This window comes from Aplidium turbinatum, chromosome 16 (assembly GCF_918807975.1).
Source record: "Aplidium turbinatum chromosome 16, kaAplTurb1.1, whole genome shotgun sequence".
NCBI classification, from domain to species: domain Eukaryota; kingdom Metazoa; phylum Chordata; class Ascidiacea; order Aplousobranchia; family Polyclinidae; genus Aplidium; species Aplidium turbinatum.
The window spans coordinates 9,835,780-9,856,795 of record NC_137487.1 but is presented as its reverse complement, the minus strand read 5'-3'; the positions used below and the strand labels follow the sequence as shown (position 1 = coordinate 9,856,795).

At 40.2% G+C, this 21,016-nt stretch overlaps 1 protein-coding gene across 1 annotated transcript in view; it reads right to left on the bottom strand.

Moving 5' to 3' along the window:
- Positions 1-841: 841 nt before the first annotated feature.
- LOC145785534 (uncharacterized) overlaps positions 842-21,016 on the bottom strand; it is a 28,858-nt gene continuing 8,683 nt past the window's right edge. The window contains exons 6-28 of the mRNA XM_082597191.1: positions 20,889-21,012; positions 20,634-20,800; positions 19,966-20,143; positions 19,065-19,216; positions 18,569-18,717; positions 17,577-17,716; positions 16,992-17,206; positions 16,112-16,279; positions 14,485-14,679; positions 13,935-14,127; positions 7,338-7,465; positions 6,777-6,952; positions 6,147-6,237; positions 5,766-5,883; positions 5,399-5,545; positions 4,600-4,731; positions 4,284-4,401; positions 3,825-3,964; positions 3,422-3,556; positions 3,033-3,172; positions 2,715-2,814; positions 2,256-2,386; positions 842-1,299 (exon numbers count right to left, since the gene is read on the bottom strand). Coding sequence (XP_082453317.1) covers positions 1,216-1,299; positions 2,256-2,386; positions 2,715-2,814; positions 3,033-3,172; positions 3,422-3,556; positions 3,825-3,964; positions 4,284-4,401; positions 4,600-4,731; positions 5,399-5,545; positions 5,766-5,883; positions 6,147-6,237; positions 6,777-6,952; positions 7,338-7,465; positions 13,935-14,127; positions 14,485-14,679; positions 16,112-16,279; positions 16,992-17,206; positions 17,577-17,716; positions 18,569-18,717; positions 19,065-19,216; positions 19,966-20,143; positions 20,634-20,800; positions 20,889-21,012 — 3,321 coding nt within the window. The 3' untranslated portion in view covers positions 842-1,215. The remainder of the gene's footprint in view (positions 1,300-2,255; positions 2,387-2,714; positions 2,815-3,032; positions 3,173-3,421; positions 3,557-3,824; positions 3,965-4,283; positions 4,402-4,599; positions 4,732-5,398; positions 5,546-5,765; positions 5,884-6,146; positions 6,238-6,776; positions 6,953-7,337; positions 7,466-13,934; positions 14,128-14,484; positions 14,680-16,111; positions 16,280-16,991; positions 17,207-17,576; positions 17,717-18,568; positions 18,718-19,064; positions 19,217-19,965; positions 20,144-20,633; positions 20,801-20,888; positions 21,013-21,016) is intronic.

Genomic DNA, 21,016 nt, shown 5'->3' with positions numbered 1-21,016 from the left:
GTAGAAAAGAGAACAATATTAAGCTGACGACTCAAAGAGCGTCTGTGGGCTACTATGCCAAAACGTAAATTTACCTTCCATCGTGTGCGTGACACGAGCCATACCTTTCTATCAATTGAATACAAAGATTCGATTCTCAGTCATGTCGATGAACCTCCAATTGCATGCACAATTCGAGATGTAGGCTACAACAATAAGTTCAAAAGTTTCTCAATCGTGCTCACCTTTCCGGTTGGTTCCAGTGGTACTCAATCTTTTTTGTCTTGGGGGACCCCTTTGGGTGCCCTCAAAGCGGACTTCTGAAAAAGTTTCTATCTGAAATTTTAAGCATACTGCAAATTCGGAAACTTTCACGGACCCCGGTTGAGAACCGCTGGGAGCGAATATAAGAGCCGAGGATCTACCATTTTACTAGCTATATAATATAGCCTACATGGTTGACGATGTTTTGCCGAACTACACGAAGAGGCTGTTGGTGAACGAATTGGTTGAAAGATCAACCAGTTGTTTGGAGATGCTGTGGCGTGAACTATCATATTTTTGTTATAGCTCCTAGTTTATGAATTGTTAATTGTTTGGCTTGGAGACATCAGGTTAACTAAACGACTATACGGTTGCGCTGGTCAATCTTTCAATTCTTGTAGACGCAATGCAAAACGTTTGATGTGCCCACTTTTTAGGTTGATGGAATTTGATTTATGCTAAAACTGGGTATTTAGTGAGCTCACTATGTCCCTGGCTAAAACCTATTGATAATTTTGCAATAAAAAACCTAATTAAATTTAAGCTAAAGCCGACACTTCCAATCTTGTATAATCTTAAAATGACAAAATAACACGATAGTTTTGTTTTTTCTTTAAAAATTGTAAATGCACAACGATTTACCTTAGACTATACACGTAGAAACCTACCTAACCTAACTTATAAGCCATAGATTTGTAGCTCTTTTAGGACTAGCTTACATGTTGGATCAGCCTTATAAGCTACATCCACTTATGGCCTGATTCTTCGATACTTTCACAAAGTAGCCTATCAGAAAAAATAGGCTAGCCTACTTCAATCATCATTTGAATTTTTAAAGTAATCATAGTAGGCTATTTTTGTAGAATCGGTAGCACAACAAACACATACATCAGAGCAACAAGGTTTCAACATCTTTTGGATCAATGTTCTAACTTTTCAAGAACAAAATTATAAAAAAATTGTGATACAATATCAAGCAGTTGAATCATCGAAACCATAATTTGGATTTTCTACAGACACACTTTGATCCACCGTGTAAAGTTTCTTTTGGTCCTCCTGTGAACAAGCAATAATTTTAATTTCTGTCTAAACTTCATAACAACATTAAATTAACGCCTAACAAGTCAAATTTCATAATCATACAAGCTCCTTTAGCTTTGTGGTTACGAGTAACGAGCCCGACTCAAGACCAAGCGGTGCTAATTCGGCATTTGTGGTGTGCGCTTGAGCAAGGCATTTCAGGACTGCTGTCCATATTATTAGTAACATTATGTGGGTGGAATAATTTCCTGGCAACAACATTTTAACAACATGTGGTAACTTCACTCTGTTTATCTGGGTGACCGGGCTTGAGTCAGTGGTTCAAAGAAACTACCAAGACTAAGCTCTCAAAGAAGCTTTCCCACTCCGAGAATGCGAATCAAATCTATCAATCTTTACATTGAACAGTTGCTACTCAACGTAGTCTATAAGTAGCCTACTACTGTAGTTGAAAAAACGAAGATTAAGATCTCAGCGAAATTGATACTGCAATGGTGGTGTGGTGTTTGAAAACATGGATAAGCTACCTCATACAATCTATAGCCTATTGACAGTTTGCAATATATATTGATAGTCTGCCTACATAGTCTACTGCAGTCCTCCTGTAGCAGCCATTGCGTCTGAGCATTAAAATTAAGATAGCCTACCCTCTTTTTTCCCAATTGTTTGATATAGGCTAATTTACGAATACATTTAAGAGGTTTTTGTAATGTTCTTCCTGTGTTGAAAAGGTTCAATAAATTGCATAGAATTACACGGACTTACTTTTGGCCCAGTGGTTTAAATTTAGCAAAGAGTTATAAGTGTCCCTGTAGCATAATTGAAGATCTTACTTGCAACAAAAACATCAACTTCCAGATAGAAGTTAAATTTATTTTTTCTAAATTTAGTAAGCCAAACTTAGAAATGATCAACTACGCTCAGTTGTAATAAAGTTGGTTTGCCCTTGCTAAAATGGTTACGGCACTCACCTGCTTAGAAAAGATTTTTGAAGGATTTAAGGACTTGAGAGATTCCAGTGACAACGATACACTCCTCTTATAGTAGACCATGTAAGCCACCAGTCCAATGATCACGGCCAGAAGAATAGAAACTATGACTGCTGCAGACGACATTTCAAGTTTAACATTTATAACTAATTGCCCTTTTCAGTCTAGTAATTTCTTGATGTAAGCAGGCATTGGAAACTCTGGAAATATTGATGTGTCCAGAAATATCATCTGACCTAAACCAAGAACAATATAGGCTACCTGCAGAGACAAACGCAAATTACAAAATCTTTGCTCAGTAGACCACTGGAAAAATTACATTTTAATAAGTGATGATTCTAATATTACAGAATTTCAAAGAAGCCTATTTATTAGAAGTGCTACAACTGATAAGTAAGTAGCCTATGAGTTTTATCAATGCAACAAGTGTGATCTGCAAACCTGCTGCTATAACACCGCTACTGGTTCCTCCGCCTATTGGGGTTTGTTGGAAATCTTTACATGAACTTCCTCCAAAGCCCGAGACGCACTTGCATTTGCCCTGAAGAATATCATCGTGACTATAAGTTATTTCACAGATCATTTAACCTTCTAGCCTAATACTCTACTACAGTAGCCTACTGTTAAGTGGCAGTTTTCATGAAAAAGAAAGCAAAAGCAATATATTTTGAAAAAACAGGTAAGTTGCAATTTCAAAGTAGACTCCGTCTGCTGTAGGCTAGCCCTATACTTCATAGTGATAACAGTTATATAACTTACGCCTTTACAAGTGCCATCGTTTTTGCACGACGATCCAACATCTCCACATAAGCACTTTCCATCTTGAGTGTCACAAATTGTAACACAAGAGGATGGGCAACTTTCTAAGCAATCGGGTCCCCAGCGTCCACCTCCGCAAGCTGGTTTATACGAAAATGTACTTGTTGAGTATATGCGTCTATCATTTGAAAAACATGTATGGTAGGCTTAGGCTAGTAAGTTACTGTAATTTTGGTAGAAATTGCCCATTTAGCAACAAGGCCATTTACTTTGTTAACCCAATGAACCAATTCTTCAACGAACTATGCTACTAGGCTATTTTGCTTGCTCTACAACAGCCTACTAATTCGCCAACCAGAAGTAATTCACCATCAATCAAACCAACTCACTGATGTTGCAATATGTTCCACTAAATCCTTGTGGGCAAAGACATATTCCATTCTCTCGGTCGCATTGTTCGGCCAAAGGACAGTATTCTGGGCATTGGTTTATACATCCTTGCCCCCAAAAGCCGCTAGGACATTCTAAACATAAGATAGGAAGTCAAATTTGGAAGCTAGTGAACCTTCAGTTTATTGTTTTCACGGTCAGCAGACAGATTGTTTGGTATAGATAGACTATACAAACAAAATGAAAGAAAAACAATTAAAGTTATGCTGTCATACAATATTTAATTATTGTAAGCACAACATCAGGTTATACGATGAAAAAGCAGTGGACAGTGAAATGAAAATCTTTCGTGTGTGGTTGCCAAAACAATTAAAAAAGTTATAACATTACTTATAAACTTACTTTCAGAACATTGGGAACCACCTAAACCAGCCGGACACAAACAAGCTCCACTTGCTGGATCACAAGCAATCCCAGAATCGCAAGAACAAAGTTGAGCACAGTTGTAACCAAAATGTTGAGAGTCGCATGCTCTTTCACAACTGCGATACACATGAAGGCTACAGCTTTGTCGCTAATTAATCAAACTACAATAGCAACAGACCAGCGGTTAAATTTGACCTCGTACAAAACGTCAACCCTGAAACTTTTGTCGATGCAGTTGACGTTTAACGAAATTTGAGTCACTAAGGCTTGTACGATATTTCTTACGCAAATCTATAGATGATCTAGGCCTATTTGTAATTTTAAGCAAGCTTTTGATGTAGGCTAAGGTACTGCAGAACTCTAATACAGTATAAAATAGACAGCCATCCATGTTTATGAAGAGAAGACATGTTAGGCTACAAAACTCTTGCTCACTTTGAGCCCGTATAACCAGGTGGACAATCACAATCCCCATTCCTGTGATCACATTTGCCGCCATTGACACATGAACAGTCGTAAACACAATTCTGTCCCCAAAATCCAGACGGACATTCTAAACAAAATGAAAAGATTAATTATATGGTTAGTCTCTTACAAAGGCAGTTCTATATGTAAGCTACTTGATATTATATCAAATATAGCTACTATTCACCTAAAAACCTTAACAGGTTGTTTCACCCTTATGGTAACATCAGAAGGTCATTATTCAAATAGAATATCACATTATTGTATTTCAGGTCTGAAGGTTTACCTTGATCACACAAATCTCCAGTATATCCACTTACACATGTACACACTCCTGTAGAAGCATCACAACTGCTTGCAAAATGAGAACAAAGACAGGTTTGAGCGCAACCCGCTCCCCATGTTCCAGGTGCGCAAGCTGGAAGAAAGTACGTTATTTGAAACAGTGTAAGCAAAACAGTGTACGTTGTTTTAGTATAAAATGTTATAAGCATTTCGTTTAATCGTCGTCGTCGTCTGAGCTTCTGGGGCCGAGGGTCTGTCCTTTTACCACCCCAGATTCACGATGTTCCCGGACTACACTGGAAGGCTGCTAGAGAGCAGCCAGTCTTTAGTTTCATCATCCATGACGCGCAGACTTTCCACTCCGTTAGGTGACTTGAAGATGGTACAGTCATTGATGATGTGGTCTGCGGTCTGTTCCTCTGCACCACATTCACAGGAGGAGGAAGAAGCCATTCCCCATTGGTGCATGGTTGAGCGGTAAAGCTCGTTTAATGAATTTGCTTAATGAATTTTAATGAATCGTTTAATGAATTTGCTTAAAATTTTTATGAATAGCTGTTGATGAAAATAAAGATGGAATCTTACAGTTTAGAAGCTAGTTTTATATCATTGGAAAAAATCTTTTGGAGTTAGAGGCATCTCCTTACCACGTAACATAAGCCTGTTTTATTTTTCAAAAGCCGATTTGCTTACAACTGACACTGTAATTTATTGACTCTGTTCGTCAGGTGAGTATGCGCAAAACACTGATTGGATTTTGTCGTCACGAAATAATGATGCAACAAAGCAGTTTTACTCACGAGCGAGACAGTCACTCCCACCAAAGCCAGCATTGCAAGTACAAATCCCTGACACCGGATCACACACTGAAGTAGTAGGTTGACACCGACAGGAGTACGCGCAATTCTCTCCATATTGTCCATTCGGGCAAGTTGCTTCACATAGATCTGAAACAGCAGAATCGTTAAAGTTCTCACTGATTTACATCTTACATTTAACAAAAGTTCTCAGATTGAGCATCTTGCCTTATTTCATTTTATAAAACAAACTCAAAATACTTTTATAACATTTTGAGCTGGAATTTGTGACTACAAGTCGCCTACAGCCATCCCGGTATGTGCTGAAAATCTTCAGACCAATATACAAATAGACTATATTGGAACTGACCTCCGGTGTAGCCTGCTTTGCAAGAACATGAGCCAGTTACCGAATCACATGACGCGCTGTTCAGAGAGTTGCACTTGCATTGCGCGGCACAGTTAGATCCGTACGTGCCTTGACTGCACTGTGAGATAAAACAAATTAAAAGCTAGGCAAATGCCACAATCGTATTCAAAGCAAAGATTATTCTTATCTGAACTCACTGCGACGTGGATAAATTGTCTTTTTTATTTGAGTTATCACTCTGTACGCTACTTTTACAATGAATTTGCTCTTTATGAAAGCCCAGTGTGACTATTTTTCTTTCAAAATAACTTCTCTTTAAAAACATTACGATAAGAACACGTACTGTAAGCACAAATGTTTATAATCGCGTTACGAACTTACCACAGAAGAGCAGTCGGTTCCCTGGTATCCAGGCATACAGAGACATTGGCCAGTCACAGAATCACATGAACCACCGTTTCGACAAGTTGTCCTTTAAACGAAATAAAATTAAAAGCGTTACTCTAAAATTTCTTTGATTATTTTTAATTTTGAGTCACACAAGCTCTGATGCCTGTAATAATAGGCCGATAGCCTGGCCATCTGTCATTGAGATTTGCGACAAAATCTTATCTCAGAAGATGAAAGCACAATTTATTCAAGCAACATTATGAAATGTTGTTTTTTAACCCTCTTGGCCTAATGTGGGGTTAGGAAAGAATTGTATTGACGGCGGTGAGGTACAGCCTACCACTAGTCCTCTACGAAGATTGAACAAACATTATGTAGTAGGCCTATATAACCCCAGTTAACAACCGTCCTCGGGTAACGCGACCACCACAGCGCCAAGACCATTTTACTACGTTCATAAATATTTGTTACTACATAAAACATGTCGCTTGCAAAGAAAAATCTTCCAACACGTCTACCTTGTTTACGACCTTGACTTTGGTTCTGTGAGTGATCGGGTTACCGAGGTTTGTACAGGGCTATGCATAAGTTTAAAGAACATTATCGCAGTAGATTACGTACTTGCATTGGTAGGCACAGTTTTGTCCGTAATATCCAGGCGAGCATGTACGATCACAGTAAACCCCGGAATACCCAGCACTGCAAACACATTCCCCATCCTCAGGAGTGCAACCAGTTTGAGCATTGACGCCGCAGTTTGGACATTGGTAGGCGCAATTTTTTCCGTATTTATTTGTCTATAAAACAAAGTAAAAACTATGTAGATTGGGTAGAACTAGTGGATAAGAGTTAGTAACTTTAGTTACTGCATTATGATATCCATTTGCTTGCATGGGTCCACTTAAAACAAAGCAGTTTTTTGAGAAATCAATTAATTATTGTATGCTACTTCTGCGGTCAATAAATAACTGAATACAGGTTTCATAGTATAGGCCTATTTGAGCTTATAGAAGCATTTAGTTTCGCCCTAAAATAAAAGCATCTTCACACCGACATGATTATGTTTTTCAGCTTGATACGTTTGTGCTATAGATAAGAGTGGACAAAGTGTTTTTATCAGCTTTCGATAGCTTTAAATTTAAGTTGCCTAATACCAAAAATTAAACTTGTTGGCCTACTTACCGGACAAGGGCTTCTACAATCACTTCCACTAAATCCAGCCTTACAAGAGCATTCTCCTGTCAAAGAATCGCAGGAACCATAATCTTCTGTGCAAAGACAATTTCCAGAACAGGCTGGCCCATAGGTTCCTTTTGAAATAAAGAATTCTTGCAATTTTGCAATAATAAGACCTCTGCCGGTACACTGTACTAAAAAGTTTGAGTAGCACTGTAGGCCATGCGAAAAGTGAAATTAATGTCTCAAAAATCTATGTTATATAACAACCGGTAATCGAGCTGAGGTCTATCAAGCACAGAGACTGGAAACGCTATACATTTGACCACTCTGCTGCTGATCTAGAGAAATGGTGTACAAAAATAGTGATCTCATCTATTAGAAATTTCTACATCAATAGTTCAACCTGATAAGTGGCGGCCCGTGATCGATATTTCGAAAAGAGTGTTGTCTCAATTCTTTTTTGTAAACATTTAAGCTACTGTATGTAGGCTACCTTCAGACAAGCTCTTCAAAATTTAGGGTAATGGTTCGTCACTAAACTTGACCAACTAACTGTGCCAATTAACTACCCTACACACCCAACAGATTCTGTTTGGTAAAATAGCCGACAGATTTATCGGTTTCTGACTAACATGCTTAGCCTATAAAGTGGGCTCAACAAACTGAGCTCGTCGTTGTTACGGCCAATCTCTGTACAAATCAAACGTCATATAAAACCGTTCAAGTCTACTGAATATTACGTCATGGAAGTTGCTAGAAAATGTGCCAAAATTGCACCATCGTTCATAGACTTGTGTCAAACTTGTTTGGACTTGTTTGGGCCTGTTTAAACAGGAAATATTACATCAGCTTTAAACACCTGTTGGAATGACTTCATAATTGTCTTTCATTTATTGCGTCACAGTTACTTTCTACGTGAATTTGAGATATTGATATCTATTCTGGTCATTCGTAAAATGATTGTTTGAAAGTTGGCCGCACATTTAACTGTTGGCTTAGTGCTTGCTAGCTGGACAAAAGTTCCGTCTTTTAACCAAGTAATTTGTATTGTAGTGACAGTTTTTAGGTGTACGGCGTTGCACCAGTCATTTCGATAGCCTCGGGCTAATTTTACTGGAATACACTTTTGAATAGACGTTTCGAAAGTGTGTTTATTTTTGGGTCATTGCATGCAGACGAACGGATTTGGGAATCTTACGTTACAATTTTCCCACGAAGAGATTATGGTTTACCGCTGTGACCATAAAAAATAAAAGACGTTTTTGTTAGCTGGTAGGCCAAGAAGCACTTAGAAGCAAAAAAAAATAAAAGACGAAGTTAGTTAGTTGGTAGGCCAAGAAGCACTTAGAAGCAAAGAAATAATAAAAGAAGATCTTATTGGTTGGTAGTCTAAAGAAGTAAAGAAAAGTAAAGACATTTCTTCTCAGTTTGGTACAGAAGAAAAATAACTTTGACATTTATTGGCAAGAAAGAAGATTAAAGGCAATCCATCTGTGCTTGAAGATTCAAGTGGAAGAATCCAAGCAAGTTTTGTGGACGTTTGGACTTCACATACTCGTACAGCTACGGTATCGTGCATTTAAATTCTTTTTTGTATTTTTTACGGTCTTTACAGTTAAGTTTTTTATAACTTAAATTTTGTGTGTTTGTGTAACTTAATTTTTTAATTGTTAAATTTAGCCCTAACATTTAATATGTCTACACTCGGTGGTGACAGGGACTCGACCGCCGTCGACTCGACTGAGTTTAAGCCTGATGATGTTCTTTGCGGTCGGGCAGGCCATTCTGGGGAGGGGCCCATTAACGATGAGGCTAAATCAGTTCGAGAAGCCCGGCATCTTAGACGGGATATTTTGACTTAAATTGGGAAACTTTCTGTGGCCCTAGGTTCTTTGAGTGATAAGCAGGAACTGTTAATTTTTCGATCTAACTTATCTACTTTAGAAGAGGAATTACGGCATTTCCATGCTCTCTTGAGTAAAATTTTTAACTCTGCAATCTTAGCAGAACTTCGTGATAGGGTAGATCCCGAATTTAACTCGTTAAAAAATAACTTCCAACAAAAAGAAAGTGAGTTCTCAGATAGGTTGGATGCTGACATACATCCTGAAGATAGCGCCTCAAATGTAAGCACTAGGATGTCTGAGAGCTCGTCACGAATAGTTGCACAAATTAACCTACAGTTAAGACGAGAGGAGCTAAAGATCCAAGCTGAGGCCGAAGCAAGAGCTGCTGAGGCCATCGCAAGAGCTGAGGCCATACGAGCTGAGGCTGCCGCGAGAGCTGAGGCCGACGCGAGAGCTGCTGAGGCCGAAGCGAGAGCTGCTGAGGCCGCCGCGAGAGCCGAAGCTAGAGCTGCTGAGTTCGCACTCAAAGACGCTCAGTTGAGGGCCGAACAACGTAAAGAGATAGTTTTAGCTGAATATCGTTCTGAGTTGGGCTCCCGGCGTAGCTCTAGGAAGGGCTCTTCTAGGCATTCCAGAAGTGAACATCAATCACGGTTTAATTTACCTAACCTTTTCCACACGCCTGTTCAATCCGTAAGTGGACCTGTACAATCCACATGTTTTCCAGCTGTTTCAGGAGGTCTCGGGGCCGCGGCTAAGGGTATTCCGAAGGCTGTAGAGCCAAGGTCTGCAAATTACAACCGAACTCCTCCCCCAGAGCGTACAGGTCACGGGGCCGCCATTAGCAGTAATGCTTTGCCCCCTTCACAGTTTTCTGCGCCGCTAGTTTTTGATCGCCCAGCTACACGTAATTTGGGTGGTTGTGAGAGGCGTATCGTGTCTCCTGATTTTAACGTGTTTGAGGATCGTGATCGGGCTGTGCATGTGACTGAGCCCACTCAGCCCCTTAAGGGATATAGCTCGTCTTCTCCCGCTAAATCGAGTTCTCAACAGCAGGATTGCTTTTTTGAATACCAAAATAGTAGGACGTTTTTCGATAAGGCGGCCTTGATTGGTTACGATGGTAATAATATGCCATTTGTCTTCTTTAAAAATCGTGTTATGGCCTTGATGGCAGCTTCGCCCTTTAAGGGAACTCGTTTGACTTTGTTGCAAGCAGCTTGTGTTAGAACAGCTGCACAAACGATTGCTAATTTGGTTTCCGACACTCCTGGCTTGTCAGAGGAAGACAGGATAGAAATGTCATTAGCTCGCTTGTCCCAACGTTTTGGAGTTCGTGGAGGTCTTTTCGCAGAACCAGAAATTAGAAAGTATCGCTATGGTAGCAAATTGACTTCTATCTCTTCCAGTGATTTGAAAGAGTTTAAAGATGAATTGTCGCAGTGTTTGCTTTACGCGAAAGCTTATGGTCAGCGTGATAAATTAGAAGGACGTTTTGTTTTGGATTTGGCTAAGCGACTCCCGTTTGACGCTAAGCAGCGTTATCTTGACTTTTTAGGTGATCAGTATGGTAGCACTGAGGAACCTACCTTTCAGAGTTTGTTTGAATTTGTAGTACGAGAGGAAACGCGCAAGTCGACTGATTTTAGCATTATGCTAATGGGCGATTCTGGTGAGTCGCAGCAATTTAAAAAGTTTGGCAAAGGAAAATTGCCTTCATGTCCGGTTAGGCAGACGTCGGTAAAACCCCATGATAATGTGATTTCAGGGAGTTCGCAGTACTCGACTGCTGTTGGCGCACCGCGCGGCGGTGTGGCCAGACGTAGTGACATACCGGCATGTTTTTGTTGTTCATCACGTGGTCAAGTTGAATATCATTTTTTGTCTAATTGTAAAGAATTTTTGCGCTTGACACCTAAAGGTCGGAGAGATGTCATTGTGAAAGCTGGAAAATGCTTGAACTGTTTGCGCCAGCATATGGTTAAGGACTGTAATCATGCAAACAACTGTCGTCAGTGTGGGCCTAACAACGATAGGAAACACTATTTTCTCCTGCATGATTTTTATGTGACGTCACGTGATTCTCTGGATTCGGTTGGGAAAGATGATGCTGGTGCCAGAGTTCCTGTGCGTAATGTTAAGATTGGAAATGTTAAAGCAGCCTTTAACCGCGTTACTGCTGCTCGTGTTTTGAATCCAATGACTGGCAAATCGAAGTTGGTGTATTGTCAGCATGATCCTGGTTCGCAGTTGACCTTTGTTTCGAGTGACTTGGTGTGCGAACTTGGTCTTAAACCGTATGATAAAGCGTCGTTTAAAATGGATACTCTGGCTGGTCAGAAACCTACTTGTGCTGACCTTGTTAAACTCAACATCCAGTCGTTAGAGACTGATGAACTGTTTTGTGATATAACATCGGTGGTTAACCCAGCTTGGGCTGACGATGTTAAAACTTTACCCCATAAACAAGATTTAAGTGGTTTCCGTCATTTTCATGACGTGAATATGTTTCATTTGAATGATTGTAGTACTGTAGATGTACTGATTGGCAACGACAACGCTTATTTGATGTGTGCAAAAGAAGAGCGTGTTGGTGACAATCGTACTGAACCGCATGCTTTGCTCACTCCTCTCGGTTGGTTGGCTTGTGGTGGTAAGTCACCCTTAGTTGAAAGCGTTGCTAAAGTGTGCAGAGTGCAGACGTCTTCAGAGTCGGATGTCATCTCTGGCTTTCAGCGTAAAATTGAGTCTCGTGATATGGAAATAGCAGACCTGAATAAAGTCATTCAGGATTTGACGTTGCAAAATGAAACCTGTGAATTGTCTCGCAATGATAATTTGGCTAGAGAACTTGTCGAACCGAATATTGAGTTGAAAGATGGTCGATTTGAGATACCTGTTCCGTTGAAGGAAGATATTGATCTACCTAACAATTTTGTGTTGGCGTCAGATAGAGCTGCTGCTTTAAGAAAGAAAGCTTTAAAACAACCTGAACTTCGTGATTTCCTTACTGACACCATGAAAGATCTTAAATCTAATGGCTATATTGAGCGTGCGGGTGAAGCTGGAAATGTCAAGGGATTTGAATGGTATTTACCATACTTTGTTACGTCACAATTAAAAAAGCGCATTGTTTGCGATGGCGGGTCTGAATTTCGAGGAACTTGTGTTAATGATTTAATGTCTTCTTGTCTTGACTTGTCTGACTTGCTAAACCCTCTGGCAGATGTCTTGGCTAGATTTCGGCTTGAAAGATTTGGTTTCGTGGCCGATATGACCAAATACTTCTTTCACATTTTGGACTCTTCAATTCGTAAGCCCAATTTTATTGAACTGCTTACGTACACAGGCAGTGCCGTTCGGATCGTGAACGAACGCCCTTTGGTACCTTTGAGTGACGACCCTAGGGATTTTACTGTCATCACCCCTGCCTCACTTTTGACCCCATACTTAGACCCATACTGTGCTGTTGGGCAACCACATGATCGTGACCAATTAAGAAGGGATTATCGGTTCAATTTGTCACTTTCTCAGCAGTTTTGGAATAAATGGATCGATTTTTACTTGCCAGGTCTTCAGGGCCGGAAAAAATGGCTAAAAATGGCCGAGAATTTGGAGCCTGGTCAACTTGTAGTGGTAGGTTCTCTCCAAGACATTGGTAAACGTGGGAAGTATCAACTTGGGAGGGTGCATGAGGTAGTTCCACAAATTAGGAAAGGGAAGCCTGTGGTTCGTAGAGCCAAAGTTGCCGTCTGCAACTATGATGAGAGTACGGGGAAAGTGAAAGTAGACTACGTGTTGAGGGATATTTCGTGCCTCGCCCCCGTAAAGAACACCTAAGTGTTATGGTTTGAGCCTGGTTTTGTCTGCGGTGGCCGACCCTTGTCTGAGCCCAGAACAGTCGGTTATTATCGCAACCATGGTATATAGCGTCATTTTTAGCGTGTACCTATGGTACCAATTTCATGTATCGTCGTGTTTATTCTTATTGCTGTTCATTCTTTGCATGCCCTTTGTATTTGCGTATTAACTTAAACGTGAGTGATTCAAAAAATTTGTGTATCGTGTGTTTTATTCATTGGCTCACGATTGTCCTTCAATTCTTTTTTAGTTATGCCATGTTAGACTGTCATAACTAGGGGCCGCTATGTTACGGCCAATCTCTGTACAAATCAAACGTCATATAAAACCGTTCAAGTCTACTGAATATTACGTCATGGAAGTTGCTAGAAAATGTGCCAAAATTGCACCATCGTTCATAGACTTGTGTCAAACTTGTTTGGACTTGTTTGGGCCTGTTTAAACAGGAAATATTACATCAGCTTTAAACACCTGTTGGAATGACTTCATAATTGTCTTTCATTTATTGCGTCACAGTTACTTTCTACGTGAATTTGAGATATTGATATCTATTCTGGTCATTCGTAAAATGATTGTTTGAAAGTTGGCCGCACATTTAACTGTTGGCTTAGTGCTTGCTAGCTGGACAAAAGTTCCGTCTTTTAACCAAGTAATTTGTATTGTAGTGACAGTTTTTAGGTGTACGGCGTTGCACCAGTCATTTCGATAGCCTCGGGCTAATTTTACTGGAATACACTTTTGAATAGACGTTTCGAAAGTGTGTTTATTTTTGGGTCATTGCATGCAGACGAACGGATTTGGGAATCTTACGTTACAATTTTCCCACGAAGAGATTATGGTTTACCGCTGTGACCAGTCGTACAACAAAGAAATTATAAATTAGCCTACCAACCTTGAGGACAAACAAGTGAACAAGTGTCACCAGTGAAACCCGGATCGCAAGAGCATGCGCCAGTTACAGGATCACACGCACCGTACACACACTGGCATAACTGTGAGCAATAACTCCCATAGTAACCTTGCGTGCAGGGATATTCACATCTGGATCCTTGATAGCCAGGGGAACAGTCACAGTATCCAGTGGCCTAAAACACGCAGTATTCAGAAAACTCAACATAGTTATAATTCAACAATGAACTGCTGAAGCTTTAGCAGTCTAACAGTTAGACTTTAATTAGTCGCTCTAACTACAGTGTTACCACAGTGATTGTTGTTATGTATGTTTTGAGATAAATGGACGTCAAGTTTATCTGATAACACTGAATACTAAAAGGCAAAAAAATTTAACTTGTAATGCTGTACTACAACTGAAAAACTCTTTACTCACAACAAGTAGGCTGCTTTTTATGTTTAACGAGATAACTTTCAAAAAGCCTAAATGGTTTATAATCACCAAAAACGTATTACCAAACACAAGTAAATGCATTTTTCCATTGTTTTACCTTGTCACAAACCCCATTGCTGGTACAAACGCAATTAAATTGGCAATTCTTTCCGTATTTTCCAGTAGGACATATACTCTCGCATTTGTCACCAACATACCCTTCCAAACAGTCACATAAGCCATCTGTCCTGCAAATGCCATCGTTTTGACAATTGCAGCCAGTTCCAGTGCAAACGCCGCCGCCACTTGAGCACTGAAACGGCAACTACACTTGAGAACGCTCGTAGAAATAGACCACAGCGAAAAATACAAATTTTTCAACTTTGTTTTTTTGTCGTCTGCTTGTACTTCAGGTACGTTCTATTGTAATAATGGGCTAATGATACTATATTGGTTTATTAATTGTCGCTCAACAACTACTAAAGTCTTTTAGCGACAGTCCTCTTTGTCAATTTTTGTGCCATGTTTGTGATGTTACAACCACATTACCAGATTCATCTTCGATGCTTTATGCAAAAGAAACACGATTGGTACCATTTTTGTAGTCTTTTGTATGACCCCACCCAGAATCGAACCTAGACCTACCAGCACTAGAACCGAAGGCGATAACCAATCGACCGGTGAGCTGGTTACTGAGCTTATACCAGCCAGAAAGTTTCCTTTTTTACGTCGTCTCAACACGTGGTTTGGCGAAGTTAAAACGATATAAAACTGCAGCTTTTGCTGGTTAGGATGTTGTTTGCTGCTTACATTCGTGCACACTGCACGGGTAACGTGCTACTGCACAAACAGCAGCCAAAAGAAGCAAACAGTTAATCATTTTCATTTTTACTTTGTTTATTGGCTGTGTTATCGAACTGAACTGTATTGGAGGCAGTGGCGTAGCTAGGGGGGGGGGGGGGGGGGGGGGGGGGGGGCGGACCGCTCCGGGCGGCACGTCTGGGGAGCGGCACTTTCAGACAGGACGGTTTGTTTTTTTGTTGATAATGCAAAAGTACACGGAAAATAAAAGCAAACAGAATGGCAACGTTCAAAACAGTGGCGTAGCCAAGAGGGAGGAGAGGTTTGGTGGTTACAACCCCCCCTTTGGCACGCATGTGACGTCACGATATTGAGAATGATGCTTTCAGTCTCTATGTCTCTAAAACAAAGTTTGCCTAATTTTAAACGAAACTCCATGAAAAGAGCGAGTTTTGCCAATACCAAACATTCAAATATCTCAGCCAGGAATTAGCAACAAGAAAACATAGAGACTTAGCTTTATTAAGTTACCGAAAAATTCCCAAGAAAACATGATCTTATCCTTTTGCTATGCCACCGGACAGCACCATTTTACAGGAATATTTATACTAGGGGATTTATACCCACATTTTTGTTGAAAATGCTCTCAGAATGCACCAAATCCAAAGTAATTTTTCAAAATTTTCTGGGGGAGGCCCGGTTCAAAACATACAATAATTCCACTTTAAGTCAATTAAAAAAATTTCATTTTCACATGCTTTTTCTTGAAGGGGCGGCAAAATCTGAATCCGCCCGGGGCGGCACATTCCCAAGCTACGCCACTGATTGGAGGGTGATGTTAGCAGTTGACTTGCATTCGATAAATAAAAATTTGATTGAAATCGATGAAATTCTAATGTAGTTCTTCCAGACAAGCCAAGTTAATCTGCAACTCAAATAAATACCTGAATTTCACAGGCGTCTCCTTGAAAATCGGCTTTACAACTGCACACGCCAGTGGATGGCTCACAACTAACAGTGTTGCCCTGGATACACGAACACGAGTACGCACAATCAGGTCCCCAATGTCCTTGATCGCACTGACTTTCACACGAGTCTCCAGAGTATCCAGGCTGGTGAACAATGCAAAATTGAATACTTTAATCAAAGTAGAAAATTCTGCTTCACAAATACTGTACAGTAGGTGCCGAATATAACCTTTGTTCGTTCAAGGCAATGATGTATTTAACTTTTTTTTTTAAATCAGGCTTTAAAATCAATTTGTAACTTGGTAGAAAGTTATTTTGGCAATTTAGAACACTTCAAACTAATTACTGGTTTTGAAACAATTGCTTGTGTAGGCTATACAATTAAATACAGCACATTACGAACGAAGCTCTCCTGAGCGAACTTTAGTGGTTGGAGTAACATATCCTACTGGCAACAACGCTTAAAACTATAACCTGCCAAATTAGGTTCAAGGCTTCTGCAAGGCAAATGAGTTTTATGCAAGCATTGTTGGCTGGAAATGGATATTCTCCAGTTCTTTAAATCACTTATCGTATCCTGATTTACCTCCGTCCGTTGAAGATTTAGATTAAGTGGACAGCTAGGCAAGGAAGTCAATCTTTATGCAATCTTTAGACATGTCTATGGTCCATCGTCTTGCCAAGACACAATCGAGTACCTTTCGTGGGTGCCGAACAGACGTTTATTAGAGTGTCTTGCTAGTGCTCCCATTATTTACCACTCAGCCATGAGGTGAGATTATACCGAAAATAAACGTTAGTTTTATGTAATTTTTTCAAATATGCAACAAAAACATGAATAAAAATATACATTTACCTTGCAGTAGCAAAATCCAGTTACTCCATCGCACGATTCCATTCCATCAAGGGTGCAACTACATTGTGTTTGACATCGATCACCATAATAACCAGTCGGACAAGGCTGTTGGCAGTTTGTACCAACAAACCCAGTAGGACAAAGATCACAAGCACCAGTGATAGGATCACACTCGGCCGTTCCTTCGCATACACAAGCCATCGAGCAGTCGATTCCTGTCATATGCCGGAAATACAGTAATATTAAAACTTTGTTATCACTGGAAGCCAACGAACAAAACTAATAAAAAAAAAGGTTGTGTTGGAAAGCAGTGGGGTAGATAGAAGGAAAATTTGAGGGGGTAAAGGCAACTGTTGGGGGAAAAAGGCCATTCAATATGATTTATAATGGTATTAAAACGTTGTAACAATATAAAAACATTTTTGGGGAGTCAAGATCATATTTTAGGGAGGAAAATCCCTCGTGGCTACGTCTCTGTTTGAAAGCATTGCACACAATGTGTGTAAGCCAAATATTTATCTAAGCAATAGGTGATAACCAACTGCAGCAAAAACTAGATAAAAAAAAGTTCAGTTGAAATATTACCATATTTCCCACTTGGACATGTAATTTGGCACTGCAGACCTTCGTACCCTGCTTTGCATCTGCACTGGCCGGTGTTTGGATCACAATTCTCAATGTTGTTTATATCACACGAACAGGTGTAGGCACAGTTAGCTCCAAACCTTAGAAAAGTTTTAAAAAAAATTACACTTGATTATAGCCTGTAAGATATTTAGGCCACTCTATATCGACCCCAGGACAGATATGTGGACCTCACAACGCTCGATGAACACACAATCCGTTGGCTGCTGCGCCTGGATGTAACAATGTGATCTGCGGCGGCCTCAACCGCAAGAAGAAGAAGACTACTCTATATCAGCAGCCGTCTGTTTTCTTTTTTCGTATCAAATATTGTTCAAATCTTATGCCGAGTGTTAGTTAGCCAGATCTGCGTAGCTTCCTCCATTGCTGTACTGCTACACCATGCATTCCATTTGAAAGGCGGCAGACAATAATTACGACATGATGGATGTCGTCTGCGCGAACTAGATGATGAGTCAAATCAGTGGCTGCTCGACGCTTGTCCAAACTTCTAGCCCAAGTTGCCGCTACTGCTCAAGGGTGATGAAAGGCAGAGCCCTTCGACCTTTGGAGTTCACACGAAGAAAAGATTCACACGAATAAGATTAGTGTTGTTAGTATTGTAGTAATGCTGACAATATAGTGTAGTGTAGACCGACACTCATTACCAATGGTTGTGCCTTCTATTACGGAAACAAAATAATCAACAGTTGCCTTCAACCATGCATTACCGATTGATCTTTCTGTATTCTTGTGTATTTCTGTATATCTTTCTATATTCTTGTGTAGCACTGTATTTTTATTGTTACCGAATACTAGGAATTGTAAATGTATGCTGACCTGACCAAAACAACGGTGTCTGTCGCTTTAATGCTTGCTACACTCGGCTACCAGACACATAGGCGTATATCTGTTTTCAATTAAGAAGGATAACTTTGAACTAAGAAACATACTTTCCAACTGGGCATTCCAAGTTACATGCTGTGCCCATGTAGCCAGCAGCACAAAAACAAGCTCCCGTAGAAATATCGCAGCCAACAGAATTACTGCCGCAGTTACATTGATTTGTGCAGGAAGTACCCCACTTATCTGGAGGGCAACCCTGTAAAGTTAAATTGGAACATTTTAATGTTATTTGTTTTTACAAAAATAATGCAAAGAATAATTCACCAGTGTTGCAAGATGGGATATTTGCTTCCCAGGCAAGATAGGGCGAAGAGAAAACCTGATCTGGCACTATGGAAACACTGGAGTTTGAGAGTATTTTAGAGGCCCACTGCATAATTTAATGAAAAAGGACTTGAGAAGTGAGAATACAATTGGAGAATTTTTACAGCGTGAAGGAAAAAAAATATTTAAACTTACTTGCATCGGACAATACTACTATTTTAGCTACTGTTCGTTTCTGTTAAAGCATTGAAAAATTTAGGATATGATGAAAAATCGTACATTTTCGCAGTTTATACCACTGGTTGTAGGCGGGCATATACAGTTGCCATTGGTTCCGTTGCACGAATGACCGTTGCACATGCATTGTGTGGTACAACCGCTGCCCCACGTATTACCGGTGCACGGTGAATCGCAATTATTTCCTCCGTATCCTAAATGAGCAAAAATTGGCGTAAGAACATAACGGATGACAAGAATTAAATATCTGGTCTACGTTGAGTTTTCAAAATGATACAACAGGTAGGCTATATAGAACTTCCACTGATATCATATAGCCTACCAGTCTGGTACAAGATCGTTAACTACTTTTGTTGCTCAATCTAGCATCAGCAGAGGGTGGTATTGTTGTTGGGGATGGGGATGTTCTGTTGGAGATGTTGTTTAGTCCGCCCCGTTAGCTCAGTGGTTACGCGCCCGGCTCAAAATCACGCGCTGCTGTTCGACTTTTGGGATGTGCGCTTGAGCAACGCATTTTCAGGACTGCTCTCCAGTCTCCATTCAGCGGCACCTAGTGAATGGAATAATTCCCCGGCAACAACACTTCAACAATAGGAAAACTTCACTCTGCCAATCTCGGTAACCGGCCCTGTGTCAAGAGCCTCTACAAGTATGCGAAACTACCAGGAATAACCAATCAAGGCTTTGTCAGTCCGAGGATAAAGATTCAAAAACCAAGCCAACCATCTTTTTTAAGTCCAGTTTCCTCCCTTCTATAATGACAATTGTACAAATCAATATTACAAGTGACAAAAACAATTCTTGACAGATAGCCTAAACTGCAACATTCTCCAATAGTATTTGCCTTTATATATTTTTTTGCTCATGTTATTTATTTTCGTGCATGTTAATAACATAAAAACGTTTTGTTTTTGGCTTTGAAAATTAAAATAAACCGGTGAACCTGGATAGCAAGTACATGTTCCATCTAGTGAAGAGCAATCTCCCTTTTGGCAGTTGCAATTAGAAGTGCATCCGACACCCCACTTTCCTTCCGGGCAAGCCGAGTCACATTGTATTCCCATGTAACCAGTGTTGCAAGAACATTGACCATCAGTGGCCTGACATGATGATGGAGTTGCCTAGATGCAAATGACTGCTGACGCTTTTCTCATAGCATTACCGATTAATAAATTATGCTTTTATATCAGCACGTATTTGCGAATACTGTAAAGACTGCATTCTAACCAGGCAGCAAGATTCTGAAAATTAAAAAACATAACCCAACTGTCATACAGTAGCTAGGGAATGTGCCGGAATGTGCCGCCCGGGGTGGATTCAGATTTTGCCGCCCCTTCAAGAAAAAGCATGTGAAAATGAAATGCATTTTTTTATCAGATTATAATCAAAGTCAAAAATCGTATTCTGAAAGTGCCGCCCGGGGCGGTCCGCCCCCCTGGCTACGCCACTGAGTAGCCTACAATGAGAATGTATTATAAAAAGAGGCCAACAATAAAGCAATAGCACTTTGATCTACTGTATTTACGTAAATGCGTTTTCAGTTTCTTCATTTTTATGCTACAAAATGAGGAAATAATTTAGTTAGGTAAAACTTGGCTTCACAATACTTACGCTGTTCATACAAGTGCAGGTGTTTATGCAGCCAATACCCCATTTGCCCGATGGACAAGCATTTTGACAGCGATCGCCAGTATAGCCACTTTTACAAGTACAAGTCCCAGACACAGGATCACAAACGTCAGTGTGATCAACTATACAGTTGCAGGTGCCGGTACAACCTACACGGAAATGTAGACTCAATAAGTTATGGCATACGGTCTTGATGTCTTGTTTACAAAAGTAATTATTAGGTCTGTGACCACCTACCTTCACCCCACGTGTTTGTGGGACAAGTTTGTCCACAATCGTCCCCAGTAAATCCTGACTTACATTCGCAGGATGCTTCATAGTCAGATATGTAGCCGTCGTTGACGCATTCACCCCAAGTTATCTAA